This window comes from Oncorhynchus gorbuscha, linkage group LG08 (genome assembly GCF_021184085.1).
Source record: "Oncorhynchus gorbuscha isolate QuinsamMale2020 ecotype Even-year linkage group LG08, OgorEven_v1.0, whole genome shotgun sequence".
NCBI classification, from domain to species: Eukaryota; Metazoa; Chordata; class Actinopteri; order Salmoniformes; family Salmonidae; genus Oncorhynchus; species Oncorhynchus gorbuscha.
Window position 1 is genome coordinate 1,955,938 of NC_060180.1, and position 24,080 is coordinate 1,980,017.

General features: G+C 42.9%; 1 protein-coding gene across 5 annotated transcripts in view; it reads right to left on the bottom strand.

Moving 5' to 3' along the window:
- Window positions 1-20,794, bottom strand: part of LOC124041093 (adhesion G protein-coupled receptor B3-like) — a 113,650-nt gene extending 92,856 nt beyond the window's left edge. For 2 of the 5 annotated variants that reach the window (XM_046358255.1, XM_046358252.1), the window contains exons 1-4: window positions 20,301-20,794; window positions 19,782-19,908; window positions 12,747-12,850; window positions 10,817-10,937 (exon numbers count right to left, since the gene is read on the bottom strand). In XM_046358255.1, coding sequence (XP_046214211.1) covers window positions 10,817-10,937; window positions 12,747-12,847 — 222 coding nt within the window. In that variant the 5' untranslated portion in view covers window positions 12,848-12,850; window positions 19,782-19,908; window positions 20,301-20,794. Of the gene's footprint in view, window positions 1-10,816; window positions 10,938-12,746; window positions 12,851-19,781; window positions 20,039-20,300 lie in introns of those variants that run through there. The other 3 variants (XM_046358254.1, XM_046358256.1, XM_046358253.1) reach the window with 3 other exon arrangements.
- Window positions 20,795-24,080: the final 3,286 nt, after the last annotated feature.

Here is a 24,080-nt window from a genome sequence, read left to right on the forward strand (position 1 = left end):
TGGGACATCTGTTGTTGTATAAAGAATTGTTTATATTTCTCCCTGTTCTTATTGTGTTTTTATAGTGAGAGCTTGGGCCAGTAAGATTGCCAATGTATTCATTAAACCTGGCAAATACCTGAAACGTGAACTTGAAACTTAAACCATCCATCTATATGCATGTTAGGCATCCAGAGGGGATGTACTGTGGATGCTGTTAAACACATGCTAGGAGTAGATGTCCATGTTGTTAAACACATGCTAGGAGTAGATGTCCATGTTGTTAGACACATGCTAGGAGTAGATGTCCATGCTGTTAAACACATGCTAGGAGTAGATGTCCATGTTGTTAGACACATGCTAGGAGTGGATGTCCATGTTGTTAGACACATGCTAGGAGTAGATGTCCATGTTGTTAAACACATGCTAGGAGTAGATGTCCATGTTGTTAGACACATGCTAGGAGTAGATGTCCATGTTGTTAGACACATGCTAGGAGTAGATGTCCATGTTGTTAGACACATGCTAGGAGTGGATGTCCATGTTGTTAGACGTATTCTAAGAGTAGATGTCCATGTTGTTAAACACATGCTAGGAGTAGATGTCCATGTTGTTAGACACATGCTAGGAGTAGATGTCCATGTTGTTAAACACATGCTAGGAGTAGATGTCCATGTTGTTAAACACATGCTAGGAGTAGATGTCCATGTTGTTAAACACATGCTAGGAGTAGATGTCCATGTTGTTAGACGTATTCTAAGAGTAGATGTCCATGTTGTTAAACACATGCTAGGAGTAGATGTCCATGTTGTTAAACACATGCTAGGAGTAGATGTCCATGTTGTTAAACACATGCTAGGAGTAGATGTCCATGTTGTTAGACATATTCTAAGAGTAGATGTCCATGTTGTTAAACACATGCTAGGAGTAGATGTCCATGTTGTTAAACACATGCTAGGAGTAGATGTCCATGTTGTTAAACACATGCTAGGAGTAGATGTCCATGTTGTTAGACGTATTCTAAGAGTAAATGTCCATGTTGTTAGACGTATTCTAAGAGTAAATGTCCATGTTGTTAGACGTATGCTACGAGTAGATGTCCAGGTAGCCTAGTGGTTAAGAGGTTTGGGACTATAACCAAAAGGCTGCTGGTTTGAATCCCAGAGCTGTCGATGTGCCCTTGGGCAAGGCACTTAATTGCTCCTGTAAATCGTGTCTGCTAAGAGTAGATGTCCATGTTGTTAGATGTATGCTGAATGGATGTAATGTAATGCTGGGTGAAAATTCCATGAACTGTAAGAGTACTTTTCATGCTGTGTAGTGTGTTTCTGGACATAATATAGGAACAAGCTGACAAAGGATCTGATTAAAAGTGACAAGCCTTCAAATTAACTTAGCATTACTTCTGGGCCTGAGGCTCCACACATCCCATTGCCTTGGAATAGGATGTCCGAGCTGTGATACTAGCCCCTAGCTAACAACAAGGCAGACAGAGCTGTGATTCTAGCCACTAGCTATCAACAAGGTACTCTGGGCTGTGATGCTAGCCACTAGCTAACAACAACGCAGACAGAGCTGTGATGCTAGCCACTAGCTATCAACAAGGTACTCTGGGCTGTAATGCTAGCCACTAGCTAACAACAATGCAGACAGAGCTGTGATGCTAGCCACTAGCTAACAACAAGGCAGATAAAGCTGTGATGCTAGCCACTAGCTAACAACAAGGCAGATAGAGCTGTGATGCTAGCCACTAGCTAACAACAAGGCAGACAGAGCTGTGATGCTAGCCACTAGCTAACAACAAGGCATACAGAGCTGTGATGCTAGCCACTAGCTAACAGATTACATGAATATATGAAAAAGTACAAATACATAAAATAACATGGGGGGCATGTCTTCCAATGATGGAAGGGACTACATGGTTACCAATGATGGAAGGGACTACATGGTTACCAATGATGGAAGGGACTACATGGTTACCAATGATGGAAGGGACTACATGGTTACCAATGATCATGGAAGGGACTACATGGTTACCAATGATCGAAGGGACTACATGGCTACCAATGATGGAAGGGACTACATGGTTACCAATGATTGAAGGGACTACGTGGTTACCAATGATCGAAGGGACTACATGGTTACCAATGATCGAAGGGACTACATGGCTACCAATGATGGAAGGGACTACATGGTTACCAATGATGGAAGGGACTACATGGTTACCAATGATGGAAGGGACTACATGGTTACCAATGATGGAAGGGACTACATGGTTACCAATGATCGAAGGGACTATATGGTTACCAATGATGGAAGGGACTACATGGTTACCAATGATGGAAGGGACTACATGGTTACCAATGATGGAAGGGACTACATGGTTACCAATGATGGAAGGGACCATAGTTACCAATGATGGAAGGAACTACATGGTTACCAATGATGGAAGGGACTACATGGTTACCAATGATCGAAGGAACTACATGCTAACAATTGATTGAAGGGACTACATGGCTACCAATGATGGAAGGGACTACAATGATGGATGAGACTGGTGTAATGAATGGAGTAAAATACACTATTGATGAATAAAATAGGCCTAATGTAGGGACCTCTGGGTTACCTGGGACATCACATCGACCACCCCTGTGTAGACTTTTAGAAAAAGTCACACTTAAAAGCATTCTGAACTTAAAAGCATGATTAATAATGATTAATAATGTAATTATCTGACGATGAACAAGCAGAAGACAATGTGATTCCTGTCCTATATCAATAAAATACATATCAAACTAGATTTAAATTAAACATTATCCATATGTGAATATTGTGTGCAAAGCGCTCAGCAAGGCAAAGGGTAGCTACTTTGAAGAATCTAAAATATAAATATATTTTGATTTGTTGAATACATTTTGGGTTACTACATGATTCCATATGTACAATGTAGAAAATATTCAAAATATAGAAAAACCCTTGAATGAGTAGGTGTGTCTAAACCTTTGACTGGTACTGTATATAAAACAATATTTAAATAATACATTTCAGAATCCATATATTGGGAATGATAAATACTTCTACCATGCTCTTTCTGACCTGAACCAGGCTACACCTCTTCACTGAAATGGCTGTTGTGTTTGCTCTGGGTTCCTATGGATATGCCTGTAAAATTGTCTGTAGAGTGATAGGCAAATGTGTCATTCTGTGACTCTGCCAACACATTGAGAATGACATCTGTGTGGGCTGCTTACGCAGTCAATGACAACCCTCTATGTGCCAAACTCGTCTTTTAGATAAACCACTTGTTTGTATTACAGAACTCAAGAACAACTATGATAAGCCTGATCAGTTGGTTATTTGTAAACAGCAAGTGGGATACTGTTATTGTGTATAATCAAAGCACTAGTAGAAGAAGTCTCCTGTATTGTGAAAGTTGGCGGTTCGTATCTTAAATAGTCAGTTACATTTTCATTTAGCCATTCATCTTCTTCAGATGTATATGTCACGCCCTGAACTTAGAGATCCTTTTTATGTCTCTATTTTGGTTTGGTCAGGGCGTGAGTCGGGGGGTGGGCATTCTATGTTTTGTGTTTCTATGATTTTTGATTTCTATATTTTGGCCGGGTAGGGTTCTCAATAAGGGACAGCTGTCTATCGTTGTCTCTGATTGGGAACCATACTTAGGTAGCCCTTTCCCACATGTGTTTGTGGGAAGTTGACTTTGTTTAGGGCACATAGCCTTTGAGCGTCATGGTTTGGTTTTGTGGTGTTATTTGTTTTGTTCGGTGTCATTTTGATTAATAAATGAAAATGTACGCTCACCACGCTGTACCTTGGTCCTCCTGCTTCAACAGCCGTGACAGTATCTCTGATCTGTTTGTATAATTTAAAAGCCTAAAGGAATACAACTTTCATACATTGAATAATACATTACAATTTGGGTTAAAGGCTTCATTTTCCAATCCATTGTATGGAAACCTCTAAAATCTCAACGTATACTGACCCATTACTGGTGAAATCCTTCCTAAGAATTTAAGAAATATATTTTAAGCAGGAGCACTCCTTTCATTTATTTAGTTATCAATCTATCAACAAAAATGAATATACGCTTTCACCTGTTTAAGGTGGCAAAAATAAGTTAGTCCTAAATATAAAAATAAAAACTACAGCATTGTACTTGGGACTAATCATTCACTAAACCCTAAACATCAACTAAATATTTCAATGAACTAATGTGGAAATTGAGCAGGGTGAGGAAACTAAACTGCTTGGAGTAACCCTGAATTGTAAACTGTCATGGCCAAAACATATTGATACAACAGTAACTAAGATGGGGAGAAGTCTGTCCATAATAAAGCACTGCTCTACCTTCTTAACAGCACTGTCAAAGAGGCAGGTCCTACAGGCCCTAGTTTCTACCTTCTTAACAGCACTGTCAATGAGGCAGGTCCTACAGGCCCTAGTTTCTACCTTCTTAACAGCACTGTCAATGAGGCAGGTCCTACAGGCCCTAGTTTCTACCTTCTTAACAGCACTGTCAATGAGGCAGGTCCTACAGGCCCTAGTTTCTACCTTCTTAACAGCACTGTCAATGAGGCAGGTCCTACAGGCCCTAGTCTTGTCGCACCTGGATTACTGTCCAGTCGTGGGGTCAGATACCACAAAGAGGGAAATGACAATTGGCCCAGAACTACTGTCCAGTCGTGTAAATGTACACAGAGAGCTAACATTAATAATGTGCATATCAATCTCTCCTGGCTCAAAGTAGAGGAGAGAGGGACTTCATCACTACTTGAAATTGTGCGCAGTCCTGTGTAGCTCAGTTAGTAGAGTGTGGTGCTTGCAATGCCAGGGTTGTGGGTTTGATTCCCACGGGGACCAGTATGAACATGTATGTACTCACTCTTAATCTCCAGCGACTTACAGTAAGTAGTAAGTGTCTACAGGAATTAACAATCTTAACTTGTTGAATACACTGAGCTGTCTGTTTAAATAACTAGCACAGAGCCCAGACACCCAGACATGCCACCAGAGGTCTCTTCACATGCCACCAGAGGTCTCTTCACAGTCCCCAAGTCCTGAACAGACTATGGGAGGTGCACAGTACTACATGGAGCCATGACTACATGGAACTCTATTCCACATCAGGTAAAAGTACACCTTATAGAACAGTGGGGTCTGTGCATAGACACACATAATAACATGATACACATGGATTGTATGTGGTAGCAGCCTGAGACACATCTGTTGAGAAATGTTTTAATTGTATATAATTGCCTTAATTTAGCTGGTTCCAAGGAATGGTAGCCGCTGCCTTGGCAGGAACTAATGGGGATCCATAATAAACCCCAGGAAGGAACTAGCCTGCTGCCTTGGCAGGAACTAATGGGGATCCATAATAAACCCCAGGAAGGAAGATGGGGATCCATAATAGCTGCTGCCTTGGCAGGAACTAATGGGGATCCATAATAAACCCCAGGAAGAGTAGCCGCTGCCTTGGCAGGAACTAATGGGGATCCATAATAAACCCCAGGAAAGCTGCCTTGGCAGGAACTAATGGGGATCCATAATAAACCCCCGCTGCCTTGGCAGGAACTAATGGGGATCCATAATAAACCCCAGGAAGAGTAGCCGCTGCCTTGGCAGGAACTAATGGGGATCCATAATAAACCCCAGGAAGAGTAGCCGCTGCCTTGGCAGGAACTAATGGGGATCCATAATAAACCCCAGGAAGAGTAGCCGCTGCCTTGGCAGGAACTAATGGGGATCCATAATAAACCCCAGGAAGAGTAGCCTTGGCTGCCTTGGCAGGAACTAATGGGGATCCATAATAAACCCCAGGAAGAGTAGCCGCTGCCTTGGCAGGAACTAATGGGGATCCATAATAAACCCCAGGAAGAGTAGCCACTGCCTTGGCAGGAACTAATGGGGATCCATAATAAACCCCAGGAAGAGTAGCCCTGCCTTGCCTTGGATCCATAATAAACCCCAGGAAGAGTAGCCACTGCCTTGGCAGGAACTAATGGGGATCCATAATAAACCCCAGGAAGAGTAGCCACTGCCTTGGCAGGAACTAATGGGGATCCATAATAAACCCCAGGAAGAGTAGCCACTGCCTTGGCAGGAACTAATGGGGATCCATAATAAACCCCAGGAAGAGTAGCCACTGCCTTGGCAGGAACTAATGGGGATCCATAATAAACCCCAGGAAGAGTAGCCGCTGCCTTGGCAGGAAACTAATGGGGATCCATAATAAACCCCAGGAAGAGTAGCCATAGGGATCCATAATAAACCCCAGGAAGAGTATCCGCTGCCTTGGCAGGAAATAATGGGGATCCATAATAAACCCCAGGAAGAGTAGCCACTGCCTTGGCAGGAACTAAATCCCCCAGGAAGAGTAGCCGCTGCCTTGGCAGGAACTAATGGGGATCCATAATAAACCCCAGGAAGAGTAGCCACTGCCTTGGCAGGAACTAATAGGGATCCTTAATAAACCCCAGGAAGAGTAGCCACTGCCTTGGCAGGAACTAATGGGGATCCATAATAAACCCCAGGAAGAGTAGCCACTGCCTTGGCAGGAACTAATAGGGATCCTTAATAAACCCCAGGAAGAGTAGCCACTGCCTTGGCAGGAACTAATGGGGATCCATAATAAACCCCAGGAAGAGTAGCCACTGCCTTGGCAGGAACTAATAGGGATCCTTAATAAACCCCAGGAAGAGTAGCCACTGCCTTGGCAGGAACTAATGGGGATCCATAATAAACCCCAGGAAGAGTAGCCGCTGCCTTGGCAGGAACTAATAGGGATCCATAATAAACCCCAGGAAGAGTAGCCGCTGCCTTGGCAGGAACTAATGGGGATCCATAATAAACCCCAGGAAGAGTATCCGCTGCCTTGGCAGGAACTAATGGGGATCCATAATAAACCCCAGGAAGAGTAGCCGCTGCCTTGGCAGGAACTAATGGGGATCCATAATAAACCCCAGGAAGGATCTTGGCAGGAACTAATGGGGATCCATAATAAACCCCAGGAAGAGTATCCGCTGCCTTGGCAGGAACTAATGGGGATCCATAATAAACCCCAGGAAGAGTATCCGCTGCCTTGGCAGGAACTAATGGGGATCCATAATAAACCCCAGGAAGAGTATCCGCTGCCTTGGCAGGAACTAATAGGGTTCCATAGTAAATACAAATACATCAATGTGAGTGGTTACTTCCAGGGAGGGGCTTCCATAACTTCATTAGGGAGTTTGAAAGAACCCTGCACCATGTCCCCTAGAGTTCGTCACAAATGGAACCCTATCCCCTATTTAGTGCATCACTTTTGTGCACTATGAAGGGTACAGTGTGTCATTTGGGATATAGCCTTTGTGTGGAATAACCCTCTGTTGCTGCATCCTACATATCCCTGTCTCTTAAAGGCTAAACACACACACACACGGCTATCCTATGGCCCCTCATTAATGATTGCTGCGTCATTCTCCTGAATCTATAGCCGTAGAAACAACATCACTATTTCATTGGGGATTGATTTGATTGTCCTTTCTGTGGCAATTATTTAGGGTGGAGACCATGAAAAGGATCTTGCATCCCAATTTAGGGAGAAGAACCATAAAGAAGATTAAAAATGTCTCCCAAATGGCATCCTATTCCCTATATAGTGCACTACTTTGACAAGTGCTCAAAGGACTCTGGTCTAAAGTCGTGCACTATGTAGAGAATAGGATGCCATTTGGGACGCATATTAATCTTCTTTATGGTCCTTCTCCCTTAACTGGGATGCAAGATCCTTTTCATGGTCTCCATGCCAACGAAGCAGAGTCTGAGTTTACCATCTCGGATGAAAAGGTTCAAGGTAAAAAGGCATCATATTGGATGAAACTGCAGCACGGATAGGGAGGTGTGCTGAAACGCATGCTGTCTGACTTAAAAACAACACCTCGTCTACATACTAAAAACTAGTGCATTACTATAAAGGGAATAGGGCGCCATTTTGTTTAGGATCAGCTTCAATACTACATATCGACTGTGGCTTCTATCAATGTAATTGTCTGCATCATTTCCAATACTCTTTTTTATAAATATATATATATAAAATAATATATATATATATATATATATCTATACTGTATACATTTCTATATATATATATATATATATATATATATATATATATATATATATATATATATAAACCCTACCACCCCTCCTCTAATTGGAGTAGACTAATGGACAGCAACACTTAGGCTATTACAGTACTTCCAGTTTATATAAGACTCAGTATATTTTACATTAGTTATCTTTTTTTTCTCTTTTTTTTGTCCCACGATGCTCTTTTTCACAATCTATACTGTAGTCTAGCTCTCATCTCTAGACATCATCCATTCCATTATGGAGTGATCATCAGCATCATCATTATCGCTAAACCCTATTTCTCACACCTCTCCAATCAATAAAAGCCTTGAGTTTGCAGCTCAGACATTTTGTAGACATAGACATAGGCCTAAAAGGCTCATTCCAAACAACCACCATCTCCTTCCAACAAAACAAAAAACTGAAGAATCTCTTTTAGATCTTGGAGAAAATGACATACGTATATTAATATAAAACATAGAAGAACATAAACCTTGAGTCATTTGGTCAGATGTAGTCTGTCCACTAGAAATTACAACAGAGGTAGGTCAAAACACTGAGGTAAGGTAACATATTTACAGTACTCCTGCTAAGAAAACACTGAGGTAAGGTAACATATTTACAGTACTCCTGCTTAGAAAACACTGAGGTAAGGTAACATATTTACAGTACTCCTGCTAAGAAAACACTGAGGTAAGGTAACATATTTACAGTACTCCTCATTAGAAAACACTGAGGTAAGGTAACATATTTACAGTACTCCTGCTTAGAAAACACTGAGGTAAGGTAACATATTTACAGTACTCCTGCTTAGAAAACACTGAGGTAAGGTAACATATTTACAGTACTCCTCATTAGAAAACACTGAGGTAAGGTAACATATTTACAGTACTCCTCATTAGAAAACACTGAGGTAAGGTAACATATTTACAGTACTCCTCATTAGAAAACACTGAGGTAAGGTAACATATTTACAGTACTCCTCATTAGAAAACACTGAGGTAAGGTAACATATTTACAGTACTCCTCATTAGAAAACACTGAGGTAAGGTAACATATTTACAGTACTCCTCATTAGAAAACACAGAGAGACAGCTAGACTGAATAACACCCAGGCTTCACAGTTGTCAAAATATCCCCTGAATCTGTAAAGGGGCCATATTTTGACGAAGTGCAAAAACACACCCTATAAATAGCTTGTGAACACAGCACTGGATAACCTGAGCTCCAGATATACACAGACAGAGAACGGAACAATCTGTCCATCACCCTTTAGTTATTACCTCATTGGTTGTTTTAACATCAACTCCTCCCTCACAGGAAAACATAGTAATAATGGTTTCTATGGGAAAGTGTTTTTTATGGTTTACCAGGCTTGTGGCTAAAACATTGATATGCCTTGTGAAATATACACCAATAATGTCAAATGTGGCATTAACAAAATGCAATTCACAATTTTAGACCCAAATGGGCTAATGTGGGCCGCCCTGTCACACAGACCAGCCTATCAATCAGCCTGTAAATAAGTCTGCTGTCAGCATGTGCATTTCTGTTGTTTATCTGGGGTTAGAAATCGAAGTCAAAGCTTTTAACTGACAATACATTTTTAGTTGTTGTTGGTAAATTCTTATTTACATTGACGGCGTCCCCCGGCCAAACCCGGATGTCACTGGGCCAATAGTGCACCGCCCTAATCATAGCCAGACGTTATACAGCCTGGATTCAAACCAGGGACTCTTGCACTGAGATGCAGGGCCTTAGATCGCTGTGCCACTCGGGAGCCTAATAATGTAAACATTAACATCATTTGGAAGTCTTTGTTGCATAGAGTAATAACCTCACAATGTTGACATAAAAACTCAAGAGTTCCACTACAGTGAGTATCAGTAGAGTGGTTAAACAACAGTGAGTATCAGTAGAGTGGTTAAACAACAGTGAGTATCAGTAGAGTGGTTAAACAACAGTGAGTATCAGTAGAGTGGTTAAACAACAGTGAGTATCAGTAGAGTGGTTAAACAACAGTGAGTATCAGTAGAGTGGTTAAACAACAGTGAGTATCAGTAGAGTGGTTAAACAACAGTGAGTATCAGTAGAGTGGTTAAACAACAGTGAGTATCAGTAGAGTGGTTAAACAGTGAGTATCAGTAGAGTGGTTAAACAACAGTGAGTATCAGTAGAGTGGTTAAACAACAGTGAGTATCAGTAGAGTGGTTAAACAACAGTGAGTATCAGTAGAGTGGTTAAACAGTGAGTATCAGTAGAGTGGTTAAACAACAGTGAGTATCAGTAGAGTGGTTAAACAACAGTGAGTATCAGTAGAGTGGTTAAACAGCAGTTTGTATCAGTAGAGTGGTTAAACAACAGTGAGTATCAGTAGAGTGGTTAAACAACAGTGAGTATCAGTAGAGTGGTTAAACAACAGTGAGTATTAGAGTGGTTAAACAGCAGTTTGTATCAGTAGAGTGGTTAAACAGCTACTGTGGTTGAGTAAAGTTTGCAAACAACACTCCACTTGCCAACAAGATAAATAGACATGTAATGTACCACAGTGTGTCTATTGTTGATTAAAGCATGTTAAAGTGCATGAATTGCCTGTATGTACAGGTATGTCTCTTCCAATACAACATATCAACACAACCTGCATTGTGAGTCGTGTGTTTGAGTAAAGCAGTTAAAGTGCATGCAGTACAACATGGAATCTTACCGCATTGTGTGTCTGTGTCTGTCCAACCAGGATGAGGAGGTTGGAGGAGATGATTGACAGGCAGAAGTTGATTAGGATGATGGACCGCTCAGACCGGATATATCTGGAATAACGGGAAGTACTGGATCAACAAATGAAAAATTACAATCAACACAACACCACAACAATCACCAATCAACATTCTTCCATTAATTAATACTAGGCCAGTACTACCAGGCCATTACTACCAGGCCACTAATACTAGGCAGCTACTACCAGGCCATTACTACCAGGCCATTACTACCAGGCCACTACTACTAAGCCATTACTACCAGGCAGCTACTACCAGGCAGCTACTACCAGGCCATTACTACCAGGCCATTACTACCAGGCCATTACTACCAGGCAGCTACTACCAGGCCATTACTACCAGGCCATTACTACCAGGCCATTACTACCAGGCCACTACTACTAGGCCACTACTACTAAGCCACTACTACTAGGCCACTACCACTAGGCCACCAGTACTAGGACATTACTACTAGGCCATTACTACTAGGCCTAAACAAAGGGATATTTGGCACCAATTTGGTGACCAAGTCATGTGATAGTGTAGGATACTCACACGGATATGAATCCGAAATACACAAACAATGTTATGTATGTTTGTTATGTCTGTATATTAAGGGTATTTTATGAATCATACAGGTTTACTATTAAAAGCTGGTTATTGCTGTATTATCATTCCCTGTTATGGCCATCCGTACGGCCAGTTAGCATATTGCATAGACATACAAATCAAATCAAATTATACTTGTCACATGTGCCGAATACAACAGGTGTAGACCTTACTGTGAAATGCTTACTTACAAGCCCTTAAATTTTAAAAATAAGAGTTAAGAAAAATATTGACTAAATAAACTAAAGTAAAAAATAAAAGAGAAACAATAAAATAACAATAGCGAGGCTATATACTACATGACCAGAAGTATGTGGACACCTGCTCGTTCAACATCTTATTCCAAATTCATGAGCATTAATATGTAGTTGGTCCCTCCTTTGCTGCTATAACAGCCTCCATTCTTATAGGAAGTCTTTCCACTAGATGTTGGAATTTTGCTGTGCAGGCCAGTCAAGTTCTTCCACACCGATCTCGACAAACCACTTCTGTATGGACCTCGCTTTGTGCACGGGCCTTCCCCAAACTGTTGCCACAAAATTGGAAGCATAGAATCATCTAGAATGTAATTTTATGCTGTAGTGTTAAGATTTCCCTTCACTGGAACTAAGGGACCGAGCACGAAACATGAAAAACAGCCCCAGACCAATATTCCTCCTCCACCAAACTTTACAGTTGGCACTATGCATTGTGGCAGGAAGCATCCGCCAAACCCAGATGTATCCATCAGACTGCCAGATGGTGAAGTGTGATTCATCACACAAGAGAAAGCATTTCCACTGCTCCAGATTTTTACGCGCTACGTGCTTCAGCACTCATCAGTCCCATTCTTTGAGCTTGTGTGGCCTACCACTTTGCGACTGAGCCGTTGTTGCTCCTAGACGTACCACTTTGCGGCTGAGCTGTTGTTGCTCCTAGACATTTCCACTTCACAATAACAGCACTTACAGTTGACTGGGGCAGCTCGAGCACGAACTGACTTGGAAAAGTGGCATCCTGTGACAGTGCCACTTTTCAAGTCACTGAGCTCTTCAGTAAGGCCAATCTACTGCCAATGTGTGTCTATGGAGATTGCATGGCTGTGTGCTAGCCATCTAGTCTAGCACACAGCCATGCTTATGGTGTGGCTGAACAAGCCGAATCCACTAATTTGAAGGGGGAGTCCACATACTTTTGTATATATAGTGTACATCAATTCATATATTCATATATTCATATTCACCATGTCAACATGGTTTTCAGTGTATACATCCCTGGTTGTATTGTACTCACCTCCATAGAATAGCATAGACCACTAGCAACAGGATCAAGGCGAGACAGGACAGACCACAACCAATGATCAAAGTCACAGAGGGGACCGCTGAGTACTCCATGGTCTGTAGGAGACAGAAACAGAAGGAAGTAGATATTACACCTGCTTTGTGTTGGTGCTAAAGCTTCAGACATACTAATCAAAACACTTTTTATAGCTGCTTTGGGTTGGTGTTAAAATATCAGCCACAGGGCCTCCAGAGTTGCGCAGCGGTCTAAGGCACTGCACCGTATTGCATCGGGTTCGATCTCAGGATGTGTCACTGCCGGCAGTGGCCGGGAAACCCATGAGGCGGCGCACAATTGGCTCAGCGTCGTCAGGGTTAGGGGAGGGTTTGGCCCAGCGTCGTCCGGGTTAGGGGAGGATTTGGCCCAGCGTCGTCCGGGTTAGGGAAGATTTGGCCCAGCCGTCTGGGTTAGGGAGGGTTTGGCCCAGCGTCGTCCGGGTTAGGGGAGGGTTTGGCCCAGCGTCGTCCGGGTTAGGGGAGGGTTTGGCCCAGCGTCGTCCGGGTTAGGGGAGGGTTTGGCCCAGCGTCGTCAGGGTTAGGGGAGGGTTTGGCCCAGCGTCGTCCGGGTTAGGGGAGGGTTTGGCCCAGCGTCGTCCGGGAGGGTTTTTCCGGGTTAGGGGAGGGTTTGTCCCATCACGATCGGGTTAGGGGAGTGACTCCGGGTTAGGGGAGGGTTTGGCCGGCCGGGATTTCCTTGTCCCATCACGATCTAGTGACTCCTTGTGGCAGGCCGGGATTTCCTTGTCCCATCACGATCTAGTGACTCCTTGTGGCAGGCCGGGATGTCCTTGTCCCATCACGATCTAGTGACTCCTTGTGGCGGGCCGGGCGCCTGCAAGATGACTCTGGTCGCCAGCTGGACAGTGTTTTCTCCGACACATTGGTGCGGCTGGATTCCGGATTAAGCGAGCAGTGTGTCAAGAAGCAGGTCGCCTTGGCAGGGTTGTGTTTTTTCGGAGGATGCATGGCTCTCGACCTTTGCCTCTCATGAGTTGAATGCACCAATTTGTAAGTCGCTCTGGATAAGAGCGTCTGCTAAATGACTTAAATGTAAATGTAAATGAGTCTGTAGGGGAGATGCAGCGACGGGACAAGACTAACTACCAATTGAATATCACGATAAAAGGGTAAAAGTACAAAAAAAATGACAAAATGATCAGCCACTGACTGGAAAATAGACCAATCAGTTGATGTTATTAAATCTTAAACCACGAATAGAACTGTAAAACAAACCAATCAAAACATCACAACAAGTCGGCCATTTTGAGATGTTCTGTATTGAATGGTTTCACCAACGCCAATACAAACCCAATTGGGAAGAGAAGGGGAGCCAGTGTGTTTGTGTGCATGTGCGCGTGTGTGTGTGTGTGCGCTTTGCAGTCTTTCTTCATCCTGAGTTTGATAAGTTTAGTTTGATTAATGTCATCTAAAAAATCTGTTGCTTTCTTAACTAACCATTCATCTCAAGATCGTGATTGCAGTGTCTACTCTACGTCTCGAAATAAAATAAAATCCCTAATAAAAACGACCCATTCCCCATACATCTCTACTCTACAGTGTAATCATATTTCCCTGTATTAATCAGATATTCATGAATATTGAATCAAGAAAGAAAAAAAGAGGGTCCCTATTAAGAAAAGAGACCATTTTCACTGATTGACATTGAGGATGGTCTAAAAGAGACATCAGAGGCTATGTGACAGAATTACATAGAGACTCCACAGAATAGAGCATAGAATTACCACTGGTGTAAAGTACTTCAGTAAAACTACTTGAAGGTACTATTTAAGTCGTTTTTGGGGGTATCTGTACTTTACTATTTATTTACTTCACTATATTCCTAAAGAAATAATGTACTTTTTACTCCATACATTTTCCCTGACACCCAAAGGTACAAGTTACATTTTGAATGCTTAGCAGGACAGGAGCATGGTCCAATCCACGTACTTATCAAGAGAACATCCCTGGTCATCCCTAATGCCTCTGATCTGGCAGCCTTACTAAACAGAGAACATCCCTGGTCATCCCTACTGCCTCTGATCTGGCAGACTCACTAAACAGAGAACATCCCTGGTCATCCCTACTGCCTCTGATCTGGCAGACTTACTAAACAGAGAACATCCCTGGTCATCCCTACTGCCTCTGATCTGGCAGACTTACTAAACAGAGAACATCCCTGGTCATCCCTACTGCCTCTGATCTGGCAGACTTACTAAACAGAGAACATCCCTGGTCATCCCTACTGCCTCTGATCTGGCAGACTTACTAAACAGAGGACATCCCTGGTTATCCCTACTGCCTATCCCTACTGCCTCTGATCTGGCAGACTTACTAAACAGAGAACATCCCTGGTTATCCCTACTGCCTCTGATCTGGCAGACTTACTAAACAGAGAACATCCCTGGTCATCCCTACTGCCTCTGATCTGACTTACTAAACAGAGAACATCCCTGGTCATCCCTACTGCCTCTGATCTGACAGACTTACTAAACAGAGAACATCCCTGGTCATCCCTACTGCCTCTGATCTGGCAGACTTACTAAACAGAGAACAATCCCTATGCCTCTGATCTGACAGACTTACTAAACAGAGAACATCCCTGGTCATCCCTACTGCCTCTGATCTGGCGGACTCACTAAACAGAGAACATCCCTGGTCATCCCTACTGCCTCTGATCTGGCGGACTCACTAAACAGAGAACATCCCTGGTCATCCCTACTGCCTCTGATCTGGCGGACTCACTAAACAGAGAACATCCCTGGTCATCCCTACTGCCTCTGATCTGGCAGACTTACTAAACAGAGAACATCCCTGGTCATCCCTACTGCCTCTGATCTGCAGACTTACTAAACAGAGAACATCCCTGGTCATCCCTACTGCCTCTGATCTGGCAGACTTACTAAACAGAGAACATCCCTGGTCATCCCTACTGCCTCTGATCTGGCAGACTTACTAAACAGAGAACATCCCTGGTCATCCCTACTGCCTCTGATCTGGCAGACTTACTAAACAGAGAACATCCCTGGTTATCCCTACTGCCTCTGATCTGGCAGACTTACTAAACAGAGAACATCCCTGGTCATCCCTACTGCCTCTGATCTGGCAGACTTACTAAACAGAGAACATCCCTGGTCATCCCTACTGCCTCTGATCTGGCAGACTTACTAAACAGAGAACATCCCTGGTCATCCCTACTGCCTCTGATCTGACAGACTTACTAAACAGAGAACATCCCTGGTCATCCCTACTGCCTCTGATCTGGCAGACTTACTAAACAGAGAACATCCCTGGTTATCCCTACTGCCTCTGATCTGACAGACTTACTAAACAGAGAACATCCCTGGTCATCCCATGCCTCTGATCTGGCAGACTTACTAAACAGAGAACATCCCTGGTCATCCCTACTGCCTCTGATCTGACAGACTTACTAAACAGAGAACATCCCTGGTCATCCCTACTGCCTCTGATCTGGCAGACTTACTAAACAGAGAACATCCCTGGTCATCCCTACTGCCTCTGATCTGGCAGACTTACTAAACAGAGAACATCCCTGGTCATCCCTACTGCCTCTGATCTGGCAGACTTACTAAACAGAGAACATCCCTGGTCATCCCTACTGCCTCTGATCTGGCAGACTTACTAAACAGAGAACATCCCTGGTCATCCCTACTGCCTCTGATCTGGCAGACTTACTAAACAGAGAACATCCCTGGTTATCCCTACTGCCTCTGATCTGGCAGACTTACTAAACAGAGAACATCCCTGGTTATCCCTACTGCCTCTGATCTGGCAGACTTACTAAACAGAGAACATCCCTGGTCATCCCTACTGCCTCTGATCTGACAGACTTACTAAACAGAGAACATCCCTGGTCATCCCTACTGCCTCTGATCTGGCAGACTTACTAAACAGAGAACATCCCTGGTCATCCCTACTGCCTCTGATCTGACAGACTTACTAAACAGAGAACATCCCTGGTCATCCCTACTGCCTCTGATCTGGCGGACTCACTAAACAGAGAACATCCCTGGTCATCCCTACTGCCTCTGATCTGGCGGACTCACTAAACAGAGAACATCCCTGGTCATCCCTACTGCCTCTGATCTGGCAGACTTACTAAACAGAGAACATCCCTGGTCATCCCTACTGCCTCTGATCTGGCAGACTGAACATCCCTGGCCTCTGATCTGGCAGACTTACTAAACAGAGAACATCCCTGGTCATCCCTACTGCCTCTGATCTGGCAGACTTACTAAACAGAGAACATCCCTGGTCATCCCTACTGCCTCTGATCTGGCAGACTTACTAAACAGAGAACATCCCTGGTTCATCCCTACTGCCTCTGATCTGACAACACTAAACAGAGAACATCCCTGGTCATCCCTACTGCCTCTGATCTGACAGACTTACTAAACAGAGAACATCCCTGGTCATCCCTACTGCCTCTGATCTGACAGACTTACTAAACAGAGAACATCCCTGGTCATCCCTACTGCCTCTGATCTGCAGACTTACTAAACAGAGAACATCCCTGGTCATCCCTACTGCCTCTGATCTGACAGACTTACTAAACAGAGAACATCCCTGGTCATCCCTACTGCCTCTGATCTGACACACTTACTAAACAGAGAACATCCCTGGTCATCCCTACTGCCTCTGATCTGACAGACTTACTAAACAGAGAACATCCCTGGTCATCCCTACTGCCTCTGATCCAGACTTACTAAACAGAGAACATCCCTGGTCATCCCTACTGCCTCTGATCTGGCAGACTTACTAAACAGAGAACATCCCTGGTCATCCCTACTGCCTCTGATCTGACAGACTTACTAAACAGAGAACATCCCTGGTCATCCCTACTGCCTCTGATCTGGCAGACTTACTAAACAGAGAACATCCCTGGTCATCCCTACTGCCTCTGATCTGACAGACTTACTAAACAGAGAACATCCCTGGTCATCCCTACTGCCTCTGATCTGCAGACTTACTAAACAGAGAACATCCCTGGTCATCCCTACTGCCTCTGATCTGACAGACTTACTAAACAGAGAACATCCCTGGTCATCCCTACTGCCTCTGATCTGACAGACTTACTAAACAGAGAACATCCCTGGTCATCCCTACTGCCTCTGATCTGACAGACTTACTAAACAGAGAACATCCCTGGTCATCCCTACTGCCTCTGATCTGACAGACTTACTAAACAGAGAACATCCCTGGTCATCCCTACTGCCTCTGATCTGACAGACTTACTAAACAGAGAACATCCCTGGTCATCCCTACTGCCTCTGATCTGACAGACTTACTAAACAGAGAACATCCCTGGTTATCCCTACTGCCTCTGATCTGACAGACTTACTAAACAGAGAACATCCCTGGTCATCCCTACTGCCTCTGATCTGACAGACTTACTAAACAGAGAACATCCCTGGTCATCCCTACTGCCTCTGATCTGACAGACTTACTAAACACAAATGCTTTGTTTGTCAATTTTATCTGCATGTTGTACCCCTGGCTATCTGTACATTTAAAAAAACAAGAAAACTGTGCCATCCGGTTTCCTTAATATTAGCAATTTTAAATGTTTTATACTTTTACTTTTGATACTTAAGTATATTTAAAACCAAATACTTTTAGACTTTTCCTCAAGTAGTATTTGACTAGGTGACTTTCACTTTTACTTGAGTAATTCTATATTAAGGTATCTTTTACTGAAGTATGGCAATTGGGTACTTTTCCCACCACTGAGAATTACACACACACTCCATAGAATAGTGCTTAGAATTACCTACAGAAGTAATTTATAAGATTGCAATGAGTAGGAGCCTCTCCTAACGTAATAAAGCTGACAATCTACCAATGCCAACCAAATGAGATCCATGTTTATTTTATCTACTGTTACTGCTTCTTAATGAACACCTTTCCCAGGATTCCACTTGATATAGGCTGTTTCCCAAATGACACCCTATTCCCTATTTAGTGACCTACTTTTGACCAGGGCCCATAGGGCTGTGGTCAAAAGTTGTGCACTAACTAGGGAATAGGGTGCCATTTGGGATGCCGCCATAGCTTCTCTTTCCCAGCCCCCTCCCACAGACCACCAGTCATTGTGACATGGGCAGGGCAAGGCACTGAGTTATTAACCTGGTGCACTGCTGCTAGAGAGGAACACAATGCTATCATTCCCATAGATCACACTTTTCTCTATTCCAGTCACAACATTTGAGTAATGGTGGAACTGCTGACCAACAGATATGATTTCACACGTGACAGTCAGTCGTGAGGGCCTGATCCCTCATCCTTTTTTATTTTCCTCTTATAACATAATGTTGCAAATCACTGGCACTGTTAACTGTTACGCAAATGAGTAACAAACAGGAACGTAAGACTAGCTATTATTTGAAAATAAAAAAAACTGAATATGACATTAGACCTAATTAGACCAAGTTCATTATGTGACGCTAATCTTTTGTAAGATAACATGACACTTCTCATTGAACTCTTTTATCTATAATTGTAATATTTGAATATGAATTGATGAGCAGAGCCAATACACAACCTGTAGGCTAAAGTCAGTCAACAACATGCACTGGCCTGTGTAACCACACACACACACACACACACACACACACACACACACACACACACACACACACACACACACACACACACACACACACACACACACACACACACACACACACACACACACACACACACACACACACACACACACACACACCAAAGCCAGTCAAGCTCACCAATGCAGAGCATTATGAAAATCATCTAGACAGCACATCCAGACTGAGATTCATCAAAAGAGACTCACCTTCACCTATAGGCTACACTAACTGAGATAAAGACCCCTGATTATGGGGAAACAAACACATCGATTGAAATTCCAACCAAAGCAAAGCAATGAAGCACATTCTAGCACCCTCCTCTGCATTAATCCATAAATGAATAGAACAAAAATCCCACTACTTACTATTTCTCTTGGTTGCTGTGCCAAAATGGCGAAGGTAGATACACGATCACATAAGCATTTTGTATGGGATGCATCGGTTAGTACGGTTTTACATCCTTTACTCGACCAGGTTCCCCAAGAATCGTTCCTGCAAGAAGAAGAGATGCGATCGTTTCATTAATTCCAGCGCTCTCTCACTTTCACAAGGATTGGACAAATCTGAACGAATGAAACCTTTAATAGTGTAACATTGAATCTGTTTTAACTAATAAAGGAAATCTCAATGCGAATAGGAAAGTGGAATCAACACGCAATTTCGCCAGGCTACAAAAAGCATTTAGCTCGACCGGGAGAAGGAAAAAAATGTTGAGAGAGGGAGAGAGAGGGAGAGAAAGGAGGGGACGAAGGGAGCTGTCCAAACGTGGGTGGTTCTGATTGATTAAATTGCTCTATAGGCTGTTAAACGCAACAATTGCTTTCAAAAACCTTAGGCTACATATCAATTTTTCTGCGTTTTTCTAGAGAAACTATCATCTTTACCGCTATGTCTTTAGGCGAGAGCCTATTGAGCGCGTCTGGGTTATCTTCCGGAACGATTTTGTTGTTCTCTTTTCTTCCGGTCTCAATGCTTAGGCTATTATTATTACTAGGCTACTGTCGCTTTCTTTTTCGGTTGATCTGTTTTCCTCAACTATTTTAATTAGCGGGTTTGTTATGCTTCCTACGGGAACATTTCACCCTGGAAACCGTGGACAGCCTGAGATTGATACTCCGTTTCTCTCTGCTGCTGCAACAGCGGCTGGAGGAGGTTGGCTCACAGGTTTCAAAATAGGGATATATTTTCCTAGGATTTATATTTTCCTAGGATGATATCTGTTGCGCTCTTTCTCATTTGTTCAAGGCATGTAAAACATTTCCGAACGCAAGCATTGGTATTGTTCAACGTAGGCAAAACCGTTCAGGAAAAAGGATTGCATAACCAATGGTACTCCACCCCACGGAAACGGCGCGGATGGTAGCTGCCCGTTTCCCGTGGTCCCCCTCCTCATAGCAGGTAAAATGATAGAGAGGAGAGGAAAGCACGTTTCGTCTATTTACTGCCAGTAGCCTAAATCTCCCTCTCACTTCGAATCTTCACAAAGAATGTCAGGACAAAAACTCGCACATAAGTCCTTAAGATAGTGTCCCATGTGAAATACATTTCTGTTTGGTATTATTTTAGGAAAAATAAAAAAACACCTAGATTTACATTTACATTTAAGTCATTTAGCAGACGCTCTTATCCAGAGCCCTTTAATGTATCGGCTGAAAAATTAATTATTCACCCAGCAACAACTATTTAATGAGAAAGGAACGAGGCAAGTAAATTAAATCACTCACTTCATCCCCTCACACACACACACACACACACACACACACACACACACACACACACACACACACACACACACACACACACACACACACACACACACACACACACACACACACACACACACACACACACACACACACACACACACACACACACACACACGCGCGCGCATACACACACACGCACACACACAGACACACACACACCAGGGCAGTGGACGCAAACCTTTGAGGTGGCAGGTGCTCAAAATGAAAAATCTACTTTCTTAATTTATATTCATAACTCGAAATTCATAATATACTAACTGTCTCTATAGCATTGGCCTATTTATAGCACATTCTTCAGTTATTGTAAGCAAGTTAATGCCAGTGATTCCTAGTAGTAGGTTACTAACTAATCTCGTCCATCTGCCAGCTCTCTTGCTGTCAAACAAACAATTCGAGCCTGGAGAAGACTTTAGCTACTAACTAGAGACAGATGAGTGAAATATGGAAAAGAGTGGCTATTAGCTGATCATAGCGAATTATGATGTAAATCTACAGGTTAGCTAGATAGCTAGTTAGCTATGCTGTCAAAAAAAAATTCTTCATGATTTAAGTTTGTTCTGCTGGCAACATCTCCATCTTACTATCAAACACTCGAATTGCCCCTTTTTCTGTCCATAACAAAGAGAGACAAAAGTAGCCTACCAGTATTCAAACTCACCGCCTGTAACCAGCACAGCGCACTACACGCACAGAGATGAGATGAGTGCGAGCTTGAGGCCGGGGGACGGGTATAATTGCCAATATTGAAGATGAATTAAATGAGCTGTTTTGATGTGCAATTCGTTACATTTAATATATATATATGTACATGTGGGAACCAGCTTTTCACAATGAAGACATATAGGATGCACTCAACAGGTTGTCAAGTCATCTCTATGGAGGATAGGCCTACTCATAACTGAGTAAAGAACAGTTAGTGTTTTAATGTAAACTAATTCAGTTAGTGTTTTAATGTAAACTGATTCAGTTAGTGTTTTAATGTAAACTGATTCAGTTAGTGTTTTAATGTAAACTGATTCAGTTAGTGTTTTAATGTAAACTGATTCAGTTAATGTTTTAATGTAAACTGATTCAGTTCATGTTTTAATGTAAACTGATTCAGTTAGTGTTTTAATGTAAACTGATTCAGTTAGTGTTTTAATGTAAACTGATTCAGTTCATGTTTTAATGTAAACTGATTCAGTTCATGTTTTAATGTAAACTGATTCAGTTAGTGTTTTAATGTAAACTGATTCAGTTAGTGTAGGAGAGTGGGGGCAGATTCATCTGCATAATATGGCCAACAGTATGCAAATAGCTGTGCACTGACCCACACATTATTGTGATACAGTCATACCATCATTATTTTACTAATATAATGAATTCAGATGTTATGGCTCAGCTGTCCCTATAGATCAACCAGTCAGATGGGGAAATATTACACGAGGTCATCATGAATGTGTTGGTAAGTCCTTGCTGACATCAAGGTTGTCCATGACTCTTTCTCAAATGACTCCTAATATGACCCAGGGTAACACTAGTCATGACTGTAAGGGGTAGAAGACGCCTCCCAAATGACTCCTAACATGACCCAGGGTAACACCAGTCATGACTGTAAGGGGTAGAAGACGCCTCCCAAATGACTCCTAACATGACCCAGGGTAACACCAGTCATGACTGTAAGGGGTAGAATACGTCTCCCAAATGACTCCTAACATGACCCAGGGTAACACTAGTCATGACTGTAAGGGGTAGAAGACGTCTCCCAAATGGCATCCTATTCCCTATGTGCACTATATAGGGAATAGGGTGGCATTTAGGACAAAGTCGTGTGAAGGGGTGTAGAGAAATGTACTTTGGGTACCACTTTACTTTAATCTATAATGCTTTATAACTTGTTACAGGCCTGTATAAGCCTGTATGATGTCTTACAAGGGTTATAACATTTAAAATAACATACAATTTCCACGTTCTACATGTATGTATAGGGGATTGTATAGGAGGTATTTATGTACCCTGAATAATGGAATTGCATCAGACAAGAGTACAACTCATTTTAATGTGAGTCAATTACAGCTGTGAATGAATCAAAGACGGCCCACATAAACATTTTTGAAAATGTCTGAGCCCCAGTTTGATCACCCTTGAAATTCATACACTACTGAATGTTCTCATCTAATACTGTATGAGAACGTTATTCAAGCTGATATCTTTCTGCTCCACATCCTGGAAGTCCTACTAGTCTGGCAACAATCACTAACCAAGACACAGGACACAAACCGTTGTAGTTCACTACTTTTTCCAGGGTCCCCATAGGGCTGTGGTCAAAAGTAGCGCACTATATAGGGAACAAGGTGCCATTTGGGATACAGTCAAAGAGATATCAAATCCTTTTAATCAGGTATTTAGCAGTAACATTGCACAAGGTCTCCTCACTTAAGGTTGCTAACACAGGAGTACATTTGAGATGGCTGACACTGTCATCACGCTTTACAGCTTCCACTTATGGCCCAAATGAGAGAAATTGGCTAAGTGTGTCCAAAGTCATTTGTCCTGTACTTAACATCCAGGAGACACAACTCTGCTGGTGCTAATTATATTTGGCTAGTCCAATGATATTTTGACATATAATTAGTCTTTCCGCTCACCTCAAAACATGAGTCTGAGGTGAGAGAGAAGAGGAGGAGGAGGAGGAGAGGAGGAGGAGGAGAGAGGAGGAGGAGGAGGAGGAGGAGGAGGAAGAAGAGGAGAGGAGAGGAGGAGAGAGGAGGAGGAGGAGGAGGAGGAGGAGGAGGAGGAGGAGGAGGAGGAGGAGGAGGAGAGGAGAGAGGAGAGGAGAGGAGAGGAGAGGAGAGGAGAGGAGAGGAGAGGAGAGGAGAGGAGAGGAGAGGAGAGGAGAGAGGAGAGGAGAGGGAGGAG